The 16,517-nt window shown below is 33.6% G+C and overlaps 1 protein-coding gene across 2 annotated transcripts in view; it reads right to left on the minus strand.

Moving 5' to 3' along the window:
• Positions 1-269: 269 nt before the first annotated feature.
• TMEM68 (transmembrane protein 68) overlaps positions 270-16,517 on the minus strand; it is a 35,860-nt gene continuing 19,612 nt past the window's right edge. For both annotated transcript variants that reach the window (XM_072604615.1, XM_072604616.1), the window contains exons 4-8: positions 15,219-15,386; positions 12,996-13,189; positions 8,104-8,164; positions 7,414-7,553; positions 270-1,621 (exon numbers count right to left, since the gene is read on the minus strand). In XM_072604615.1, the coding sequence (XP_072460716.1) occupies positions 1,529-1,621; positions 7,414-7,553; positions 8,104-8,164; positions 12,996-13,189; positions 15,219-15,386 (656 nt within the window). In that variant the 3' untranslated portion in view covers positions 270-1,528. The remainder of the gene's footprint in view (positions 1,622-7,413; positions 7,554-8,103; positions 8,165-12,995; positions 13,190-15,218; positions 15,387-16,517) is intronic.

Below are 16,517 nucleotides of genomic sequence, written 5' to 3' on the forward strand. Positions count from 1 at the left end.
TCCCACTTGGAGTTTTCTTGGGGAAGATAATGGAGTGGCTTGCCATTTCTTTCTCTAGCTCATTTTACAGATGAGAAACTCGGGCAAACTGAGCGACTTGCCAAAGGTCACAAGGCTAGTAAGTGTCTGAAGCCAGATTTGAACTCACAAAGGTAAGTCTTCCCAACTTCAGGCCTGACATTCTGTTTACTGCACTACCAAATGCCCAAACTGTAATAATTCTGTTCAAACCCCTAGTGTAAAAAGAATTGAATGACAGAGTAAAACACTTGTTGGAATTTCAGCTTTATTTTTAAGTTGATTTATTTTTGTATATAATACATAGACCATAAATATAGACTTGTATATAAAATCTATACAAATAAGAAGTACAACTAACACCTAAAAAAAGAAGTTGATACTGCACTTGATTTTTTATACTTTTGCTTGAATACTCTTTAAATTGAGTTTTCAAGGAGATCACAAATCCAGAAGCTTTTTGTGGAGTGCATGATTATTCAAGTATGTTCTGTTCAAACTAGAAAGCATTTTATTGCTTAAATATTAAAGATGAACAAGCCCTACAACTGCAAAAAGTCATATATTGTTAGCTCTATCTTTACTCTTTTAAAACTGACCTCTAAACTTACAAAATGTTGCACCTGGCTGTGATTTTACAGTTATGCTATTAAATACCCTGTTACAGGATTGACCTAGTGTACAACAACACACGCTTGAGTGTTTCCGTGACTTTTAAAAGAACTATAATAAATACTAAAAGGTAATATTTAGAAAAAAACTTAGATTTCCCAGTTTCTTTTTCATTTATTTAAAGAACATTACTATATTTTAAAAAGTTTTTTAATGGCAACTTCGATTTCATGCCTAGAGAAATTATTTTAATATTTATAATGAAACTAAAGATTAGCTTCTGTTAAGTAAAGATATAAGAATGAGTAAGTTAATTTAATTCAAATTCTACTGTAATTACAGAATACAAATACAGCACTTCAGAAGGATTAATTATTCTTCACTATATCCTTATATAGAAAAAGTATTACATCCATGTTAAAAATGGAAAAACTGAGGCACTGAAAAATTAAGGACTTTTCCAAAGTCACATAGTGAATTGGAGGGAGATAAAGAAGTAGAATATGTCTATAACTTCAGTACCTGTAGTGAGACCAAGAGGCCTTACTGCCTCTCAAAATTATTTTAGTGCAATAAAAATATGGAAATTACACACAAAACTTAGGAATGTTCACTTCATCAAATCCAATATTATTTAAAACCCTAATCCACGTATTTTTCAATGCATTATTAGAGATTTATAAATAAAACAGTATTATAATGTTCTGAATTATTAGGCTTTTGGTAAGTTGCTTACAATATGAATTTGACACTACTCACTATAAAATTAAGGTCTTTAAGACAACACAATTTTTAACAAAATGAATTTTTAACATGATTTTCAAAACAACTGTAACAACTTAAAAATATGACGGAAGCAAATACATATTGAAATATTTTAAAAATTCTAGTTGACCACTCATTTTTTGTGAAAACGTTCCAACAGAGCACTCATGATGTTTCCCGGTATTCTCTGGTGCCGATCGATCAGCTCTTGAACTGCATTCTTTGTCTATTAAGAAAATAAAAGCAGTTATTCTTATAAGTCATTAGATACATATTTATTTGCCTTCATAAGAAAATGCACAACAATAATCTTCTAAAACTTTGTACAAAGAAGTTTTAAAAAATTAACCTGCAACAATTTCTTTTTTAAGTGGTAGGGAAGTTTCTGGTTAGTAAATGGAAAAGAAAAATATGTCATTTTGAACCATGAAAAGATCCCAAAGTATTTTATTTTATTATTACTCTCTAAACAATTATCTCTATAGATACAACACTGAGATGTAAATTTTATCTTACTACAAAATATAAGAATAATTTGACATATTTGCTTTATTACCTCTAAAACTAGACAGTTTAATGTAAATTTTAAGAGTTACATGCCTTAAGTTATAGTGGTGGAAGAGTGAATTAGGAAGTGCGACCCACATGACAAGAAAACAGATTCACATTAAACTACTGATAGTCAAGAAAACATGGATGGCATAACTCAATACAGCTGAAATATATTCAGTAGTTCATTCATATTAAAATGAGCATCTGATGTTCACCTTCAGTTCAGCATATATCAACATTTCCTGGGAGCTAATGAAAGCACTCACTCTTTTAAAACTGGAAATGCACTTTTTTCAATACAATTTAACAGGAATTTATTAGGCACATATTATGTGCAACTGGTTCTCAACAGAGAGACTTTTCACAGGTTTTAGAGCAATGGAGTAATATGTGCCTTAGGAGAGATCCCCAGGAGATGCCCAACTTAAAGAGTAAGAGAGGACAGATGGAGAACCGGGCATGATTTTTGAGAGGTGTCTACTATGATAGAAAGTTTAACAATGATTATTACCACTGCGACAACTACTACTGATAGCTACTACTGCAGCTAGTTAGCTAACTCACTAGGATGCAGATAGCGTTTGAAGGCTGGCAAAGTGCCTTATAAACAGCATCTCATTTTTGTTTACCTAGCAACTTTCAAAGGTAGATGCCACTGTTATCCCTATTTGAGAGATGAGGAAACTGAGGCAGAAAGAGGTTAAATGATTTGTCCAGAAAGTGTCTGAAATTGGATATAAACTCAGGTCTTACTGACTTGATACCCAGTCCCCTCTATGCACTGTGCCACTTAGCTGACTAGATGAAAAACATGTGCTGAGGTAAGAGATGAAACTGCACCTAGATGGCATCTCTCCTCTCCCCTTCACTGATAAAACTTGAAAAAAATTTAGGCTCCAGACTCCAGGCTTCTACTCCCTCCTTACTCACTTTCTCCCTCCCATGGGCCCCTTCTGTTCTAGTTAGTGGTCCCTACCCTCTCCCCAACAATTATTTTTTGTTCCTATGACTTTAATTTCCATTCCCAAGCAGATGACTCCCAAGTCTGTATATATGTAGTCCTAATATATCTTCTGAAGTAGTGAATCTGCACGTACTCTAACACCACTTCAAGACAGTGTTTTGTCTCCAGATACCTTTAGTACTATCTTATGTGACATTCTTTCACATCTTTTTGCCTCAGCTCGCTTTCCTCTTTAGTCTTTCTCATACCACATACCACAGGCCTCAGTGACTACAGTGAAAAAGACAGAAAAAGATATAAAGGGATTTTGAGAGGAGAAGAGGAAGAAGCCTTGATTTCCTCACTGAAGTAAAAGGTGCTGATAGAGTAGGATCTTTGGTGTGGTGCTGGAAGCCAGAGAAAAGAGGGCAGAGGGAGGAGAAGAGGCGTGATGGCCTGGGGTCCAGGCCCATGAGACCTGAGGCACGCTGCTTCATTTCCTGTCACCTTACTTTCCTCACCTGTAAAATGGGAATGACGCTATTCACACTCATTTCCTCCACATGGCTACTGGGAGGAAGGTGCTTTGTAAACCCTAAAAAAAAGCAACCCAACAGCACGCAAACAGAAATGAGAAGTGTCGTGTGATAACAAGATGCTGGAGGGGCTGGGAGCAGGCAGACCCCCACAGAAGCTGCTCTAAAAGTAGTGCAGGAGACAACGGGACTGGAATGAAGTGAGGGCTGTTCCAGTTCTACTTTTCCTCCTCTTCTCTCCCTTCCCATCATTAATTACCACCTTCCTCTGGGTTCTTAGCAGCTGTTGCCAGCACTCTGACATCTTCTGAAGGTACTGGGGCTCCAGTCTTCCCCAGGTTTTCCAGTAGCCTGGTAAATCAAGTCTAAGATCCCTGACTTGATTTCAAAGGCTCTCTACAATTAGATTCATCATTCCACAGACATAAACTTCCCCATATAACTGTCCATTTTTTTCTACAGGCTTCATCTCTGTAGGAAAGTTTAATTACTCTGGACTGTAATTGCCTGAAATTTTAATAGTTCAGTACAAGCCTAGATCACTGTTTACTTTTTGTATAACTTAGAAACAAAGACTTATTAAAAAACAGTATAAGCAAGTAATCAAGGAAAAATTTAACTAAGGAAACTATTTTCATGTACATTCCAACTTTAGTAACATCTATTTTACAAATAAAAACTGATGATATTCATTACAAATGACTCTTTCTTAAACAAGTCACATATGAATGCTTATTACATAACACATCGGTAGGGTGTTTTTCCTCACTGAGAATTTTCATAAAAGTAAAAGTAAACATCTTTTTTTCTGTATCAAAACATTCACAATTTCATCATTAGTGTGGCAACATTTTAGTGAGATGATCACAATTCTTCTACACCTTTATAGCTAATATTTATGAGGTGCTATGGCCAAAAATGTTCATCACCTGGTAGAAAACTTTCTGGGAGTAGGTCTCTTTGAATTTAGTTGGGCTGGTTCTTAGATGGCAAATGTATATTTACCATACAGACCAAATACTAGTATTTTCAGTCAGTCAGTCAACAAGCATTTAAGTACTTCCAGCTTGGTAGGATATGCTGCAGTTTGTTCATTTTCATCGTGTTCAAGAACTTAAGGTAACCTCCATGACATGAGGAAGTGTCAGGGTAGGAATCAGTGGGAGATTTCATCACTAATAATGTACTAGAATTCAGAATTCATGTTTTACTAATTCAGATAGGCTTCTTTCTATCTATATCTGAATTAATTAGGTTTCATTTTATGTATAAATTTTGATCATAAGAGATTCAATTTTATATTTCTTCTCACAGAAGAAAGATTTTTAATAATGTTAAAATATTTTAAGTAGGTAAAAGAGAATTTTAGAGATAAAAGACCTTCAGCAGTTATCATCTAGTACACCTTTTTTACAGATGATGAAACTGAAATCTAGAGCGATGATTTGTTCAAGATTATAATCCTATATTTGTCAAGTGGCAAAGTCAGAAAAAGGACTCAGGTCTCTTGACTTCCAGCTTCATGCCTTTTGCACAGAGAAGACAGTTGATAAATGCTTACTGAACTGAATTAAACTGAAAATAATTTTACATCATAATTTGCCTTGGCTATATGTTTTAGGTATTTCTTACGAGCCATGACTCACTTAAATTTCATGAATAGGTCAGCCAGAAGGGAGACAAAAGAGTTCAAGAGAGACTTCATTAATATCCCACAAGAGGATACATTTGTTCGAGGACAACAAGAGAATTCAAACAGGTGTATGTTACACCGCAATAAATGTGTATTTGGGGAAGAGAGTGATAAAAAAGGCTTCTTAATATACATGACAATACTAGCCCACTATGGCCTTGACTAGCAAAGAAATGCAAAATCACCAGACAGCAGTGTGGTACATTGGAGAGAACACTGGATTTGATGTCAGAGGACCTTGGTTTTGAATTCTGGTTCTGCCACTTACCATCTCAGGGAGCCCAAACAAATTCTTTAGCATCTCTGGATTTCAGATTCTATAACTACAAAAATGAAGGTATTATTCTAAGTGAAGTTACCTCAAATTCTAAATCTATGATCCTATGACTCTAAGAATGATAGTAGCAGCTGATATGTAAAGAAGATGTGAGTTTGTCAAGTGCTTTATCTACACAAAGCACTACTCCTGTGCAGTAAGTACTAATGGTGCTATTTTGAGGAAACTGAGACTCAAAGAAGTAAGCAGTTTTTCTATGATCATTCGGTCAATTACAGGTCAGAGGCGGGATTACAACACAGCTCTTCCTGACTCCAAGTGTGGGACTCTCTCTACCATGTCTTCTGGCTTTCCTTGACCAAGTCATCTAGTTTCACAAGTATGCTGCCACTCTGCTGGTTCAAAATTCCTGTATTCCAAACAACTCCCTACTAGTCTGTAGTGATACCAAAATACACCAAATTTCTGGAGTATTCATACCCTTCAAGATTCCTCTTCACAGCTGAGAAATAGGCAGAATAGGTGTTACTGGTGGTTTGTTGTTTTTCTTACAAAAGAAAAATAAATTTAAAAATAATATAGGTACAACAACTCATAGCATTAAAAAGCTATCAACCAACTGCATAGCTGTACTGCTCTCACATTTCATAGTTCAAAAGTATTTTTATAGAGGCCTTGTCACTCAGTTAGTCCACTTTGCCCCATGGCCTTACGGCATTCAACAGGAAGTGCAACTCATCTGCATTCTTGTCTTACAATCTAGAGAACCAGGTTCACTATAGAAAAGTGTTATACTAAGACACAAGAATTCCAGTTAAGGTGGAAAGAAGATACATTTTTGGAGAACACTTCATGAATCTTGGAAAATATATGATAAATAAGTTTTTTCTTGGAATGAGAAAAATAAGCCCTAAGTATATTTCAATGAACACCCAGCAAGATCTAAAGGGTGATCTTCCCAAGGGATGAGGGAGTAGGGGAAGATTTCCAGGGGAAAGGATAAATTTCTGGACAAGTGAGCTTCCCATGCGATAAATTCACTGACATAAATCTTTGTAGAAAGCCACAGAAATAATCTTCTTCATTTGGAGTTTCCACCTCCTTACCACTTCATCATTTTTCTTTCTCATAAAATTTGGGTTTTGATTCTTATTCTACCAAAACTGCTCTTTCAGAAGTTACCAAAGATTTCTTAGCATGCTAATTCCACCTGCTTTTTAGTCACTGTCCTTCACTTCACTTCAGCTTCTGACACTTGGCCAAAGAAAAGGATCTTGGTAGTGGTAGTGCTGATAGTGGTGGCTGGGGGGAGTGGTAGTGGCAAGGGTGGAAAGAAGGCTCCTTATAGCCCTAAATCTATAATCCTTATTTTATACCATATCCTTCATAAACTCTACATTCCAGCCAGACTGGATTACTAACTACTCTATCTACTAAGTACTCTATCTTACTTCCATTCATTCATACAAGCCATCCGCCATTGTCCAGAATGCACTCCCTCATCTTCACTTTTGAGACTCCTTTATCCTCCTTTATGCTCAGCTTAGGTGTTATACCCTTCCTTGATCTCCCAGGCTGTTAAGAATTCATTTCTCCTTACTCTAATATTTGTGTGTATAATCTCTCCCAACAGTATAAGCTCCTAGAGATCAGGGGCCATTTCATTTTATCTTTGTAGTCCCAGGGCCCAGAAAAGATTCTGCTAAATCATGACAATTAAAACAATTTTTTTGTTGAACTGAACTAAGGAAGAGTTTTTCAAATTGGGCATTTGTTTTAACATTATTTAGTGAAGCCAGTTCCTTCAAATGTTCTTATCTAAAAATAACGAACACAAGTTAATTCATGAATTTTTTTTCTAAGCAGTTTAATAATATGGGTTTCTTTTTCTATTATATATAAACCATTTTTTTGAATGGGAAAGAACAAACGATCGCATTTTCTTTTTACATAAGCAATATAAAATAAGAGATGAAGAATACTTATTCTGAAATTTTAAAATTAAAAAGCAAATTACCTTCTCAGCTAGTTCTTCTGCTGTCACCATTGGATCATATGGAATGGGATCACCTAAATAGGTGCGTAATTTGACTGGAAAACCTCCATAAATTGGAGCAAATGGATACCGGAATTTTTCATAAAGCCATCTAAATAACCCTGTTTTAAAGTAAACAGATATCATGTAAATAAGCAAATTGTGTTTACAAAACACCCTCCTAAGTTTTCCAGATAAATGACAGCATATGACAACTTTCTTAATTGCTAAATATGAAATCAACAGTAACCCACAGCTCTTATTTGAAACTCAGAATTTTCTTAAGATTAAGCTGAAAAGACAAACTACATGACAGACAGATAGACCTGCATTTATAAAATGAATATGCATGCATACATATACATATATACATGTGTCTACATATATGCATGCGTATACATATACACATTTTTCCCCCAAGTCTCAACAACAAAGAGAAATTAGAAAGAAGATTTTCAAGACCCATAACAGACATGCCTCAATATGTGTAATATGCTGTTAGCCAAATCTGGAAACTCAAGAAACATTGATATCTACCATCAGTTATTATTTAAATTTAAAGTAATTGTTATGCAACATTGTAATTCTGCAGTGATTGTGAAACAATTTTCAAATCCAAGAGATACCTTTTAAAATATTCAACTGAGAAAATTAATATGATGTACGTCTTACTTGTTCCTCCAAGCGATCTAAATCCTTCTCGAATATTTTGTGTAAACATAGGAATGATGGGCTAAAGGAAAATAAGAAACACCAATAAATAATATGTTAATAGTTTACTGGACATCACTGAATTGTAATCATCATTAAGGTTTTGGAGCATTTATTTTGTGATTACAAAAAAATGAGCTATCCCAAGATAAGTATCATACAATATACCACCACAGACAAATTCAGTTTACTATCAAAAGTTTAAATTAGAAATACTACGCTCTAGTGGCAAGAAACAAAATTTGTTCTAATAACTTGGCTGACATTCCGCATTCTGATTCAGAATATCAATTCATTAATCTCATCACAGTCAGTGAAACTGGCAAATTAAACTGGCTTAAATGAGAGACTGAAAGAAAAACAAAGCCCCATATGTTCACTGAGGAAGCAAGCACAGAATGATTACAGGTCATACTTTGGCAAAATTACTCACCATGTGGTGAATTAAATAAATTCACAGAACTTGAAAAGATCTATCAAATTTATGGAAATAATAAGGATTTTTCTTTGTTTAGGGTTATTAAACCTAAGCTGTCTAAAATAAATAAATAATGCATACAAGTCAAATAGCAATATACATTTAGAAAAGGAAAAAAAACTACCATTAACATATTCATTCTATCACTATAGTTTTAGACAACTCTTGCTCACTGATTTATGATTTTTATTTTTCCACATATGCACGGTTTAGTATGTTAAATAATAAAATATATAAAATATAAAGTGATGGAGGGATTATCTCATTAATAGGTAATGTGACTCATGAGTATAAAATGTGAAGAAAAATTGGATAGGAAATGATAATAAGTCAGCAAAGATTATCTTTCTCCAAAGTACATATCCGTTACTAGGCTTATTTATGATTTTGTAGCAGGTTCTATGCTATTCCTATTGAATTATCTCTTGTATAGTAAATACTGAATACTATAGTATGCTATCCTATAGAGAGAAAGAGAGAGACAGAGACAGAGTATAGTAAAATCTAAACTACTGGAAATGAATGGTATTACAGACAATCGATACAATTACCCTTAGAATACATTCTATACTTTTGTTTGTATCAGATTTACCTTTTTAGGCAATAGTACACGTTCCATATGTAGACTCTTAAAAACGAGAGTGACAAGTTTTAAAAGTGACCCTCTAATATTAAGGGGGAGGGGGCAGTGTGGCATTTAGATTAAAGAGATATCAAGACAAGGATAGCAGCTAGAGTGCTATTAAAAATATTTTGCATATCCTAAATACAAAATGACTGGGTTGGCATAGCCAAAAAACTCAGTAATTAATCATCAAAAGTTAAACTAACAACTGAATATTTGTGGTGAATAATTGACTTTATGCATTATCCCCACATGACTGAAGAGCTGAATTCTTTCTTTTAGAGTCTACAGAGGCAACGAACATTGTTCTAAAATACTAATAACTGCTGAAAAAAACCAAAATTATATTTTTTGACAGGTAAGGCAAAATATCCTTTGAGGTTATATGCTTATTAAGTCCAACAAGTTATAGAATGTTTCAGCCACCTCTAAGATCCACATCCAAAGATTAGGATAAACCTGAAGGGCTGGTTATGGATGGATTCTATGTGCCGCAAATCATCACTCCCCTTGATAACCGAGAGTACTGGATGATTCTTGAGTCAACTAGCTTGAAAACAAATTCCTTGCCTTTTTAATTAATTTGCAAAAGACTTCTAGGTTTGTATTCTTGTTTGGAGCATTAAAGTCACAAAAATTAGTTTCCACAACTTGCTTTAACAATATTATGAATTTCAAATATACATTTCTTGATTGGGATGCCCTCTTTGATAAAGTGGCCTAATGACTGGCCAAAGATTTAACTCTATTTACAAGCTAAAACACCTGAAATAAAGGTCTCTTCATTTTCACTTCAATTATTCTGTTTAGAACAAGTCTTTTACCTTCAAATAAAAATCTTAAGATTTTTTCCAAAATAACAAAATTTCCCACTAAGGAATTTTCCAGGTAAGGAAGACTAAAATCACATCAAAAAGTCCAACTCCTAAGTTTACAATTGTTTTCAGTAAATATTCTCTGAATTTAGAACTGATCAATCTGGAAACTTCTTCATTTATCCAAGCATCATCATTACTTCACAATATAAATCTAGTTAATCCTCAAATGATATCTCTAACTCTAACTGTCATAATTTGTGATCAGGAATGCATAATGAAGAAAAGACATCTATGAAATTTGTAATGATACGAATGTGACAAGGAGAGAATTCACTCAGTTATCTAGAAAAGCCCCTTAAACTAGAGAGATCAGGAGACTCACTGTGTTATGCAGTCAGACACTGTCATAGATACCAGGTGTATGGAGTCCTGAATTCTATTTTCTTCTCTGCTTCTGCACCTACCTGACTTGCTGTGTGACCAGATCCCTTCATCTCTCTGTGCCTGCGTTTCCTCATCTGTAACCTAAGCATAATTACATTTGTCACCTACCTACCTTTCAGTATTGTGAGAATTAGCAAAATAATGTATTAATAGTTTTTTAGTATACCTTTATGGCAAGATGCTAATCAAAACCATTAAAATTATTTTGTGAATCAATTACTTTAGAAACTTTTTCTTCACTCATGAAAGAATATTTCTCAAGTTCAATCAAGTTTTCCCTTGTTGATTAATTTTTTTTACATGCTGAACAGTTTTCTCTCCATTATTTTTTTCTTCAGGTTTTATTCATACTTTTATCTAAAGAAATTAATTTCATTAAAATTTCAAACTTATGGTTGAGAAACCAGAAAGAATATTATGACTTAAAAAAATTAAAATTTATCTGACATCATCATTTTTAGCTATCAGAGAAAAACAATTTTCTCAATGTTAAATTATCTTAAATAAAACATTGTGGGGATTTTAGCTTTTCTTATTGCATTTAATGAATAGCCACCTAATGTGAACTGCCATTAATTAATTTCCGTGCAAGAATGTTGCCACCCTTTTGCTTTTCATCCCAAAGTTCACAAATTTATGCAAAAACATATCAAAAATAAGTTCAATATTTCATGAATATCATGAACAAAATTAAATTCAGAGGGCTTTATTCCTGAAGTATTATATGAAGTTTTTTTTTAATAAGAAAGGTGGTAACTTGTAATTATGTATTCCCTAATTGCAAATTAAAGTACTTAGAGCAACCATGCTGAATTTTCCTAGACACTAGGGTGCCATTTGAAACACTAAATCAATATTCCCTAAGGTGTTATATATCCACAAACACCAGAGAGAACAGAGACTAGTAATTTTAATTTTATTACAAATATTATGGTTGTTAGTACCATATATACTACATACATATATAAACAATACATATGTATACATAGTATATAGATATATATTGTGTATACGTTTTATTTACATACATTAGGAATTATTAATTAGGAAAGATAACTACTTTCAGTTCTTTTTTCCAGGAGAAGTGATGATTTACATGTCATGACCACTCATTTTTATCCAGTTTTCTCTTATAACCAAAGATTCCTATTGGCAAGATAGATAGACTAGGAGTGCAGTTTATGGTCACAGAACCAAGATTCTCTCTAAACGAATCTAACTGGACCACACTAATTTAACTTACTAAACTATAAACTCCCTGTTGAAAGAGATCATATTTTATTTCCTACCTAGCACCTACCACAGTGTTCCTGCACACTGTTAAACTGAACTGAACCTTGACTTCATGAGCACCACACTCTAACTATATGAACCTAAGGGTAAAAAACAACAATACTATCTTAAAAGTACAAAGAGTTTGTACTGGACAAGCTGAAACTAAATCAATGAATGGGAAGCCAAAGGAGAAAAACCTGTAATAAAACGATTCTTAGAATAAGATATAGAACATGGACAATGGAAAATACTGCTAATTAGCAAAGTAAAAGACTAAAAATAGTGGCATACAGACTCTCTACAGAATGCCAGAGGAATAATTCGTCTTATTGATTAATTCATTTGAGAAACCTTCAAAAATACCTAAAATTGCACTAATCCATATTTTTACCCCTTACTAATGTTAGATAGTTGCTCATCATTCACAAATGTGCTTATGTAGCTAAAGAGGTCACTGGAGAGCAGAATTTTTATTAAGTCAATCAATGTGCCTCATGAAAAAATACCAAAACCAATCAGACTAAGTAATAAAATACAACTTTTTATATGTATTTGTAAATATTCCTTTTAATAAAAAAAATACTAGATAATCAAACATTTAAAAGAATAAGGGTACACTATGAATTTGTCTTTTTGGTGTATTTTGCCAGACAATTACACCTATTGTTCCTGGGTCAAATACTAAAGTAAAATTGTGCCGTAAGTATGTACATGCTAAACTGTCTACAATAAATAGTGATGTATAAGAGAGTCAAAGATGCTCTAATTCATCACCATGAGCAGCTATCAAGAGTAAAAAAGAAAGCTCTGCTTGTTTCTAGTAACTGGACAGAAACTGATGACCCCAACAATTCTTTGCATAAAATAGCACGAATCCATCAATTTATAGTCTACACACACTCAATTTCTACTCCAAATTGAAAGAACATGCTACACTAGACTGAAGAACAAGAATTTTTACTGTCTGGAGGAAAAAGTCTGGATCTAGGACTGTAAAAAACATTATCGCTAATAGTGGCCAAATTTCCAGACTGATTTTAAAAAAATGATGTTCTAACTTTTCAAGGAATGTTTTCTCAGCACATTGATAAAAATTACATTTTTAAAAAAATTATATTTTTTACAAATGTTTAGATTGTTGTACTAAAAAATCATAACTATTTAAAGTCAACATAATTTCACTTTAGCAATAAATTTTGTAAACACAACTCACCACTTTTGCATCTATGGCAACCTGGGCAAAGCCTTTACGATCACCCCAAATTAAGCTGTAGGTCTCATCACTAATAAGAGCTTCTCTAACTCCACCTGGCGAAATAGCTAACAAATGGCCACTCTTCAGTACTTCAACACATTTTTCCCTTGGTCCATGTAGAGCACAAAATACATCAAGCAAGAGACTAAACCCTGTCAAAACATAAGAATTAAACTAGATCAGAAGTACTTTTTGTTTCAGCTCTCAAAAAAAAGAAGCCCCACATAGTAAAATTAGATTCACCATAATTCTGTACTAATTTTTTTAACTTCACCCAATCAAAGCTCTTGAAACTTATATAAACCATAGATTGGCAGAAGCCTTCAAACTAGTAAACTGAATGTCTGAAAGCATACTTTCTTAAACAAATCTCAAAAATGAAGTATTTTAAAAAAATGTTCAGCCTCTAAACTGAAAAAAAGCTAAGTAAGAAATTACAAAGTTACTAATACTCAAATATATTTTATGTTCACAAAATGTTTATGTTCAAATAAGGGGCAGTGTGGTTTAGTGGAAAAAGGAGCTAGCACTGGAAGTCAGGAAAAACCTCAATTCAGTCAACATTTCATATATATATCTATGACAGACACATACATATGTAATACATAATATAACATATAACATACATTAGTACAATCAGAACACTGTGCTAGGCTGACGATTTTTGTTGTGGCTCAATCATTTCAGTCGTGTCTGACTTTTCATTACCACATTTGGAGTCTTCTTAGCAAAGATACTGAAATGGTTTGCCATTTCCTTCTCCAGATCATTTTACAGATGAGGGAACTGAGCCAAACAGGGTTAAAAAACTTGCCCAGGATCACACAGCTGGTAAGTGTCTGAGGTCAGATTTGAAATCAGGAAGATGAGTCATAAATTAAAAACAGTTTGGACAAGGGGTTTACATTCTACAAAGGATATATCATGTTAAGAGTTAAGTAAATAAAAGATAACGAGAGGAGAGAAAGAACAATAGCTTGAGAGGGCTAGGAACCTGAAAAGGTTTGGTGCTTTCCTGGATTGAGATGCTGTTTCTGACACCTGATAGTTGTGTGAGCGCAGCAATGTCTCTTAACCTGAACCTGAGCATCCTCCTCCGAAAAACAGCATAATATTACCTCTACCACCTAAGAGGATTGTTACAAGAATAAAATGAAAGGAAATATTTAAAGCCCTTTTCAAAGCTTAAAGTACTATAAAAATTTCAGTTATTGTCATTTAATATTTTGGTAGGAAATGATTGTAAAATGTTATTAAAAGGTGAGCATTCTTTTAAAAAGTCAATTTTACAGAAATGGTAGAAATGTCAAATCTACAGAATCCCACATTATTATTTTCATAAGTAAAAAGGATCTATTGCTAATAAGACTAATAAAAATAGGACATCTAAGTCTTCCACACTTAAATTCTCCAAATAATCTGAAGTAGATATATAATGCTATTCAATAAAACAGAATGCAAATTCACTTGCCTACTAAAGTTATACATAATTATTCCAAAAGAGTATCAATCTTAACCTACAGACTTTTGGCTATCCTATGAACCCTGGCATAACTACTCCAAGTAAATCAAAATATTCTATTTGAAAATGCAATGTTAAAGCATTTGGCCAGTTTTACATAATTTGTTTCACTTCTTCCCCACATAATAGGTCCTGATATATATATAAAATGGACACTGCCTATCTGTGATTTTGAATAATTCAAATTCACTTAACTCTGCAAACCTGTTTTATTATCTGCAAAATGAGAATAATTATACTTAAACTACCCTAGCTTACAGTTAATTCTTTTTGAAAAGTGCTATATAAATGTGTTATTGTTAGTGACAACAATAACATATTCATGTCAATTCAATGTAAACTAATCTGTTTAGCTTCAAACAGTCAAAGGCAAAGTCACATTCAATGTAGCAGCAGTGATCTGGCAAGGCTGTTCAGGGGAAGCAAAATTTTCTCTATGAATAAATAAGCTAGGTCTTTACAGAGAAAAAGTAGGTTTTTAAATTTTATCTCCATCTTACTACCAAAACTTACTTCTTGTTGCAGTTCAGCCTATGATAAGATGCAAAATTATAATCTAAACTGTGCCCTTATTAGCTTTATCACACCATGAAATTCACCTATTATTAAACCATTATTGCTCTCAAACTCAATAGTCTAAAGTTATAGTTAAGATTTACCTGGGATTTTAAAAACAAAATGATCAGCTACGACTCGGCAGGTTCTGCCTGTATGGATAAAGATTCTAGCCATAAAATAGTAATAATCTATAGGAATGGCCCCATGGTAAAAAATAATAAGTGCTGGTCCTTTTTCTGGTATTTTTTCTATTCCATGAACTTCATAACCTGTTAGAAAGAAAAAAAAAAGATAACTGAATTTAACAATAACATTTATCAGGATAATTAAAACAACCGCTGCTTACACCTATAAGAAGTCATATTAAATTGTCAACCTAAAACTCATCAATAAAAACCTTTTAAACTCCTATTTGAGATGTAAAGGGAAAATATTTTAAGATCAATTAAACCTTACAATTCCTCTATGATTACCTACTATGCAAGTCAATCAATCAATAAACATTTATTAAGGGTATACTATGTGCCAGACACTTTGTTAAGCAATGGGGATACAAAAAAAAAAAGGCAAAAGACAGTCCTATACTTATGGAACTCATAATCTAACTTGTTACATATAAGATAATTTATTTAAAGTCTATACAACAAGTCCCTGCTCATATGTTCATATGAATCTCTGACCTCAATTTAGGAATTCCCTGTAATGGTGTATATCACAACACATTCACATGCCTGCCCATCCAGTATGACTCTTTTCTATGTCTTCCCAAAACTTTATTGTAAGAAGGGGGAAGGGGAGGCATTCCCAATATGCTAGAGGCCTTCCTTGATCTCTCCCAATATCAAGAGGATTCCAAAGGGGCACTCAGGATGTCCAACTATCAACCCTAGTTACTGCCACATACCCAACCTATTTTCTTTTGCTAACACATAGGAATTACATCTTACTTCATCCTTCAGGATAGCCTTTTACTACTGTATTACTTAGCAACTCGTCATTGCTTCTGTTGCAGCCTGCTCACACCCATCATGTGCCTTTCCAGGTGATACTGCCTTTAGTTCCTCTCAGCACTGGTGTTCAAGGTCTCTGTAACATATTGTTACTAACAAGTAAGGTGTAATAAGACTTTGGCTTTCATGAAAATCTTGGGGTCAGTAAAAGCTCTGAAATTTCCTGAAATCAATCCAGTCCACTCCCTTTTTTTTCAACAAGGGACCCAGTTCATTTTTTTATCTGTACCATTTGTCCCAGATAAACATATTTTTGTTCAAGCTCTATAGAGTACTCATTCATTTCTGTATGTTGAAATCTGAACAACAGAGATTCTTCATCCACTTGGTCTTTCCTGTATAGATGGAAAGGTCAAATTCTTTTAAGTGATTACAGCCCTCTTCTAGGAC

This window comes from Notamacropus eugenii, chromosome 4, assembly GCF_028372415.1.
Source record: "Notamacropus eugenii isolate mMacEug1 chromosome 4, mMacEug1.pri_v2, whole genome shotgun sequence".
Taxonomy (NCBI): Eukaryota; Metazoa; Chordata; class Mammalia; order Diprotodontia; family Macropodidae; genus Notamacropus; species Notamacropus eugenii.